The sequence below is a fragment of the Bidens hawaiensis genome, unplaced genomic scaffold, assembly GCF_021521415.1.
Source record: "Bidens hawaiensis isolate Kalapana, Puna unplaced genomic scaffold, B.hawaiensis_p1.1 tig00006109_1, whole genome shotgun sequence".
NCBI classification, from domain to species: Eukaryota; Viridiplantae; Streptophyta; class Magnoliopsida; order Asterales; family Asteraceae; genus Bidens; species Bidens hawaiensis.
Window position 1 is genome coordinate 462,376 of NW_027491407.1, and position 8,528 is coordinate 470,903.

Here is an 8,528-nt window from a genome sequence, read left to right on the forward strand (position 1 = left end):
TCCTATGTTGCTAAAATCTTTTTCTTTATTAACTGACCTAAATCTCAAATCTCCAAAATGAATCAAGAATCCACAACAATTTCCTCATTCTTTTGCTGTTAATTTCTTGCTTTGCTGGTGTTTTGTATTAACTTAGCTTTTTATTTATTATTATTATTTTTTATTAAAAAGCTCATTTTGAATGCATTTCAAATCTCCAAATCTTACAAACCCATTATTTTTTTTCCCATTTTTTAGACATAAATTTCAAGATTTCTTCTTTGTTGTTCATATTATTTTGTCATTTTACCAGACTAAAAAAAAAAATCAAATTTCTTACAATTTTCTTGTCAATATTATCTCAAAACTGCAAATCTTGAAACCCCCCCAAAAAAATTTCATTTTTGTCCTTAAAAAAACAAGATTTCTGCAAATTTATTCCACTTGTTGGCTCAATTTGAGCAAACCCCACCAAACATCTTACAAAATCCCAAAAATTTGCCAATTTAAATGCCGATTATTTTCTTAATTTATATTAAAAAACTAGGGTTTTAATGATTTAATTTGCTGAATTCATGTTGTTTTTTCAACAGATGAGTGGTATGGCGTTTGAAGTTGCAACTTTCCAATCTTCTTTAGATTCAAACAAATTAAAAGCCGGCAGTTATGCTAGCAACAACAGTAACGAACCCATCTCCGTTCTTGACACTCGCCGGAGTCCCAGCCCTTCAACCTCCACCTCCACCCACTCCTCCTTCAACGGCGGCGGCACCACCACGCCACCAATGCTAATTATCTCCGACACCCACAACCCACAACCCAAATTCCCATCTGGGTTTGAGTCAAACACCGCAGACGGTGGCCGGAAAGACGAGTGGCCGGAGTTGCAGCCTATTCCGGCGGAGTTTGAGCTTCAGAATCAAAGATTTGGTGTCGGGTTGGAAGATTGGGAAAGTTTGTTGTCGGAATCGGCCGCGTCTCCAGCGCAGGATCAGTCGCTCCGGTGGATCTCTGGAGACTTTGATGATACTTCTTTAAGCCTTCAGCAGCTTCTGCAGGGTAACCAAATTGACCAAAATGCCCCTCCGGTTGTATCGGATGCTCCTGGGAGTCATTTTAACCCGCAAAACCCGTGTTTCTTTCCGTTTGTTAACTCGGATCAGAACCCACAAGTGATTTTAAACACCCTTCCACCACCACCACTACCCCAGATTCAAAAGGCTCCGGTTTTTAACCTTAGTTTTCAAAAAGATCCGGTTTCCAATCTGGGTTTTCAAAAAGATCCTGTTTCCTATCTGGGTTTACAAAAAGTTCAGATTTTGAATCCGGGTTTGCAAAAAGTTCATGTTTTGAACCATGGCCAAGAGTTGCAAGACAAGAAACCGCTGATAGTGCCCGGACTGAAACAAGAACCAGCACCACAAACTGCCCAAACACCGCACCACCAACACCAGCTTATCTGTGACCAGCTATTCGCCGCGGCTGAGCTAACGCTCTCTGGGAACTTCTCACACGCGCAAGGGATATTGGCGCGGCTCAATCACCAGTTCGCTTTGGCCCCGACCCCACACAAACCTTTTCAAAGGGCGGCTTATTATTTCAAAGAAGCTTTGCAAATGCATTCACAGTCGGTTTCAAACCCCAACCGAATCACTCCCCCGTTTAACGGGTTGTTCAAGATGGGCGCGTATAAAATGTTTTCAGAAGTTTCGCCCGTTGTTCAGTTTATGAACTTCACATCAAACCAAACAATTCTTGAAGCTATTGGTGATTCCAAAAACATTCACATAATCGATTTCAATATCGGGTTCGGTGCACAATGTGCGTCTTTCATTCAAGAACTTCCGACTAGTGGCACTTGTGGCGGCGCTAGCAGCGGCACAAGTGGCTGTTCACTTAAAATCACCGCCTTCGCGTCGCCATCAACCCACCATCCAATTGAGCTCGGACTCATGCATGAAAATCTTTCACAATTCGCTCGGGAAATCGGGATTTCATTCGAGCTAGAAGTCGTTAACTTCGACTCGTTCGATCCGCGAACGTTTACAGTATCCGAAAACGAGACAATCGCGGTTAATCTCCCAATATGGTCAGCATCAACTCACTTATCCGCAATCCCATCAATTCTTCACTTTGTGAAGCAACTCTCGCCAACAATAATCGTTTCATTCGACCGTGGGTGTGAAAGGACGGATTTACCCTTCCCACATTACCTCCTCCAAGGTCTCCAATACTATGAAGTTTTACTAGACTCAATCGATTGTTCCAGCGTTGTTACAGACGTTTCAAACAAGATCGAACGGTTCTTGTTCCAGCCACAAATTGAACGTATGGTGTCGGGTAAGCTTCAGTTTCCAGACCCGATCCCGCATTGGAAGTCATTGTTTACAGCCGGCGGGTACACGCCTGCCCTCTTTAGTAATTTTGCAGAAACACAAGCGGATTGTGTTTTGAAGAGTATGCAAGTTCAAGGGTTTCATATGTTAAAGAAGCAGGCGGCGCTTGTGCTTTGCTGGCAGAATCGGGAGTTGATGACGGCGTCGGCTTGGAAGTGTTGAATATGAAGATCTAAGAGGGGTTTTAAGGAACTCTGGATTCAGTTTGGTCGTTATCAATGACTTGAATTAAGTATTTGAATTAATGTGGTTAATGTGGCTCTCTTTGAAGCTTAGTTTGTAAACTTTCTTGCTTGCGGTCGGTCTTGTTATTTATTTAGTGTAGACTGTTTATTAACATGAATGATGTTTTACTTTCATTCGACATTGATTGTGCTATTGGTTGACTTATTAGGCTACATGCTATGGTGAGAGGCTTCCTTCACAGCGCCACGTCATCGTTACGTAAAAAGCTGGGGCATCGAAGCCCGTCCCGCTATGGTTTAATGCCCCTTGGGCGCCTCAATATATATATGCATATATATGTATGTGTGTATGGGAGAGAGGAGAGAGAGAGAGCTCTACCAATGGCGCCGGTCGTCCTCATGCTCGCCCCCCTCCGCGCCCCTTAACGGTGTTCCAACTCCAACGGCGCCCTTTCTCCCCTCTTGAAGGCGCCCATAGTGCATAGTCTTAGCCATGCCCGAGTGGCGAGTGGTGGTCGATGCAAGTTGTATCGGCCAACCCCGCCCCCCTCCGCGCCCCTTAACGGTGTTCCAACTCCAACGGCGCCCTTTCTCCCCTCTTGAAGGCGCCCATAGTGCATAGTCTTAGCCATGCCCGAGTGGCGAGTGGTGGTCGATGCAAGTTGTATCAACCGTTGGCCAACGGGTTCAGAATTGGAATAAAGCATCATAAAAGGTTATCATTTATAAGTTCAATTCTCACATTTATGTTTTAACTTGTTTATAACTTTATTACAATCCGTTTATAATGAGCCGACTCGTATATAACACATTTAATGTGCTATATTAGTCGCGCTTGAGTAAAACATGGTTATAAGAGGGTATCTGCTAGTCGTGTTTGAGCAAAATATTGATTTAAGAGGAATTTGGACAAGTATCGTCTTTGACATGTTGGTTGCATTCCGGTTAGGTTATAACCGTCAAAATATTGATTCCGTTTGATGGTTGGGTGTTAGGGCATTCGCATTTTAGTTTCTTACCGTATATATATATATATATATATTATATTATATAATTATACTAAGAATCACTATTAAAACCAAACTGGAATACGACCCAACTTTTTAGTCATTCAATTTGCCTAAATTCTAGATATCCTCTTATTAAACATGATTATAAAAGAATTAATTCGCAAAAGCCATAGGTTTCCGCCTTCCATAGGAAGGGAACAAGAACAATGTAAATTTTGATGGTTAAGAGGATTCTCAACCTATTCTTTAAAAATATGTGAGGGAAAATTATAAATTATATGGTATGGTTATAATTAATTATGAGTAGAGTAGAGAGAAAATGTTACACAGAAAAGTTAAATTTGAGGTTTCAGTTTTCATATCATGTAGTATTTTAATATTTTTTTGAAAGTGGTTGTAAGTGAATGAGTGAAATAATAATGATAAAAGTGTATTATTTAATTAAAAATGAGAGAAATTGTAGTGATTCTTAGTATATATATATATATATATAGGGTTAGGTTAGAATAAAAATCCACTTGAGTTGTGAAGACTCTAAAAACTCATTCTCAACCACATGTTTTTAATTAAACTTTAGATCTTGTGGTTCAAAATTAAGGTTAATAAAAAATGTAAAAGTTTATTTACATTTTCTCTCTCCTGAAAACATATATAAAAATTACTAAAAAAATGTAAAAAAATAGCAAAACCTTTTTTTTTTTTCATGTTTTCAATTTTTTGTATTAAATGTAACAACATATATTACATGTAACAAAAAAAAACGATGTTATATGGGGTTTTCTCAACTCAAGAGGGTTTTCAAACTATACTTCTCCTATATACATATATATATATAATTATATAATATATATATATAGGGTTAGGTTCAAATAAGAAGTTTGATTTTTCTAAAAAGGCTAGGAAGGAGTGTATTTTTGTCTTAACACTTTTATATCAAAACCCACTTACTTTAATCTCAAAACACACTTACATTCATTTCAAAAACCCACTTACATAAAACCCACTTAAATCTTCACTCATCTCCTACATCCAACACCACTCCACCGCCCACTGTCACCACATCCGTCACCCACCGCAACTATCTCGCCGGAAAAGTCCGAAAAAACACAATGGAAAACATTATGAAAAACACAATGGAAAAAAACACTATGAAAAAAAACACAATGATAAAAACACAATAAAAAACTCAATTGTATGACACAATGTAAAAAACACAATGGAAAAAACACAATGAAAAATACTATTGTATAACACAATTTTGTAAAACACAATTTGGTAAAACACAATTTGTAAAAATTCCCACTAATTTTTTTTAATTTTTATATTACAATATGGTATTCATATTAAAGATAAAAAGACACTCATTATTATGGTGAATTTGTTTTTCAATAAAAACGTAGTAAAAAAAAGTTATGGACGTTTTAAAATGATGGGGGAATTTGACATGTGCTTTGCATGTGGAGAGAGAAAGTCAACAAATGTGTTATTCCTTTTATACCCTTCCCCTTATGTTCACACTTGATTTCCCCATAAACTAATCTCAACATTCCATGTTCAAAATCAATGGCCAGAATTACTTCTTACCCTTCCTACAAAAACTATACTTCCTATTATAACCTAACATATATATATATATATATATATATATTATAACCAAACTAATATATATATATATATATATAATTATATATATATAATTATACTAAGAATCACTACAATTTCTCTCATTTTCAATTAAATAATACACTTTTATAATTTTATCATTATTATTTCACTCATTCACTTACAACCACTTTCAAAAAAATATTAAAATACTATATGATATGAAAACTGAAACCTCAAATTTAACTTTCCCGTATAACAATTTTTCTCTGCTCTACTCATAATTACTTATAACCATACCATATAAATTACAAGTTTCCCTCACATATTTTTAAAGAATAAGTTGAGAATGCTCTTAACCATCAAAATTTACATTGTTCTTGTTCCCTTCCTATGGAAGGCGGAAACCTATGGCTTTTGCGAATTAATTCTTTTATAATCATGTTTAATAAGAGGATATCTAGAATTTAGGCAAATTGAATGATTAAAAAGTTGGGTCGTATTCCAGTTTGGTTTTAATCATCAAAACTGAATTTTTTCCCCTTAAAACGACTACTTTTTTGTATTTAGCCTACCTCACTCTTCAAATTTGGAAAACCTCAATGCCCTACTCTGGCCAGACTATGTTGTCTTAACCGGGCCCAAGCTGGCTTCAGAGTTTGGCTTGGGCGTTCTTCTGGGAAATCATACCGCCGACTGTCGTCGTTGTGCCATTACAAGAGCAGAACCCTCTGGTGTAACACACGGTGGGACGAAAACCCAGGTAGGCTTAATGTTCAAATTGACAACCTTTCCACAAGGCGTAGCTCAAATCTTTCAATGCCAATATTCACCCAAAAGTGACACAAATTGGATTAGAAATTGAGTTTCCAATGAAGAACCCAATGCTCTACTCTGGCCAGACTATGTTGTCTTAACCGGGCCCAAGCTGGCTTCAGAGTTTGGCTTGGGCGTTCTCCCGGGAAACTATACCGCCGACTGCCACTTGACAGTCGTTGCGCCATTACAAGAGCAGAACCCTCTAGTGTAACACACGGTGAGACGAAAACCCAGGTAGGCTTAATGTTCAAATTGACAACCTTTCCACAAGGCGTAGCTCAAATCCTTCAATGCCAATATTCACCCAAAAGTGACACAAATTGGATTAGAACTTGAGTTTCCAATGAAGAACCCAAGCCTCCTACCACTAGGCCTGCCTTCTTACAGAAGCCAGAAACATATGTTTATTGTGTATTAATTATTTTATAATCATGTTTAATAAGAGGAAATCTAGAATTTAAGTAACTTAAATGATTAAACAATTCATTATGCTATGTTTTTTTAACAACAAATACATAATTCTAAAAATTTAACCGGCTAATAAGAAAGTTGTTCTTAATCTTTTTTAATTTTTCTCTAAAAAAGTTGTCACATGCCTCACGTTATAATTTCTTTCTGATTCTTATTAGTATGATGTGAATTTTTCATACGTAAAACCACGTGTACCATATACTGAAAGTAACGTTTTCATGTGAGTCTATATTGGAATTAATAAATAATATACATATGAAACTTCATATATACACCAAAAATCAGGCCCGTTTATGAGAATTCACATGTTTCGGCCGAGCTAAAAAAAATATGCTCCTAAAGTCTTAACGTATTAAATAATGTAAACATGTTTTTTATACGCTGATTAAAGTTTTGGTAATAAACATAACAATTAGCAAAATCATGGTATTAGAATGTGTTTATGACATACTTAATAGACTAATAGTTTATGCTCTCTAGTATTCCGTTCTCAGTAGCTATTCTTGCCAAACCGCTACGTCTTTCTTTGGGTATTGCGGATTGTAAATAAGATATCAATAACAATAATTTCGAAAAACTCCTTTATGCTGACTACCATGATTGCTGGTGTTCGAAGTCGACTTTGTTGTTATCTTGACCATTCGTTTTTTTTTATTTGTTTAAATTTTATTGATTAGTTAAAACTAATGCACCTTTTTCAATTTTTAATGTGCTTATAAGTGTTTGGGTAATATAAAAAAGACTGGGGTTAAAAGGTGTTTGAATATTATAAATATAGTGAAATTATAAGTGTTCGGGTATTCTATATATAAACATCAGGGATTTTTTAAAAAATTTGTGCCCCAGAAAAAAACGTGCCCTCTGCCGGACGCCCATATAGCACACCTTAAGAGCACACATTGCCAAAAATACATACTATTTTATTGTTTCTCTTTGAAAAAAAAAATCTTTTAATTCTTATTGTTGGTAGAGCTTGAACCTAAGAGCATTCTCATCCAACCCCTTATATTATGTGAGTGATGTTTTTATAATTTAGAGAGTGATTAAGGGTGTTATGAGTGAAGAGTTTTAATATTTTAGAAAAAGTAGTGATTTTTCTGTATATTTGAAAAATTACTATTCATCCCCTATAATTTTTTTAATATATTTTGAAAGTGGTTGTGAGTGAAGGAAATAGAAAAGATAATGATAAAAGGTATAAAAAGTATTATTTAATTAAAATAAAGAGAGAAAATAAAATAAGTTTTAGTATAATTTTTAATTTGAAGACAGTAAATAAGATGAGAATGCTCAAGACTCAGTGTTTAAAGTTTTTGTCCAATGAATCATCACTCCATTGGTTACATGTTATTGTTTAATGTAAGATATAGAAAATGTATATTTGTTTAATAATAGACAATTAAAAATATTAGTGATGGATTTGTTGTTATGCAGCAAATTTGCTTTATATAATACAAATTACCCTTTTCGTTTTATTTAGTGACAAATATAAACTTTAGAAAATATTATTGATAATTCTACTCTTTTAATTTGTTTAAATTTAAACATGTCTTTTTATGTTTTGTTCTTGTATTAAGTTATAGTGATTAATGATTAAATAAGAAGATATATAGAGAAATGCGTGATATTCAAGATGATCGGAGTGATCTTCCTCCGACTTACATAAACCATTCTAGCGTGAGGCTACCCCTCGACTTCCAATTAGGTCAAGTATTCATTCTTCAAGTTGATTCAAAGGTAATATGATTACTTAAGCCTTATTTGGTTACTTCGGAAACAATTGTTCATAGACATTATGAGAAAGTCATTTACAATAGAGATACATCATCAGCTACATTTATATGTGAAAAATCAAGATCTAATGATATAACATAAGGTATTTCAAAATATAATCTATGTTAGAAAATATTTTCGAACACTTAAAAATTACATCTAATCAATTGATATACCATAACCTCAATCATATAATGACCTTATCATTATTTGACTTCATTTTATTAAAGTTGTAATGATCATCTGGGAAAAAAAAAGCAAAGCTACAACCTTCTATGTTGTCTCCACAAATT

The 8,528-nt window shown here is 35.1% G+C and overlaps 1 protein-coding gene across 1 annotated transcript; it reads left to right on the top strand.

Annotated features, from left to right (window-relative positions):
* Positions 1-567: 567 nt before the first annotated feature.
* Positions 568-2,648, top strand: LOC143631604 (scarecrow-like protein 6). Its single transcript, XM_077100315.1, has one exon. The coding sequence runs from the start codon at positions 573-575 to the stop codon at positions 2,535-2,537; it is 1,965 nt and encodes a 654-aa protein (XP_076956430.1). The 5' UTR covers positions 568-572; the 3' UTR covers positions 2,538-2,648.
* Positions 2,649-8,528: the final 5,880 nt, after the last annotated feature.

What these genes read in the sequence shown, in the direction of transcription:
- LOC143631604 (XM_077100315.1), top strand. Translation starts at nt 573, where the DNA reads ATGAGTGGTATGGCGTTTGAAGTTGCAACTTTCCAATCTTCTTTAGAT.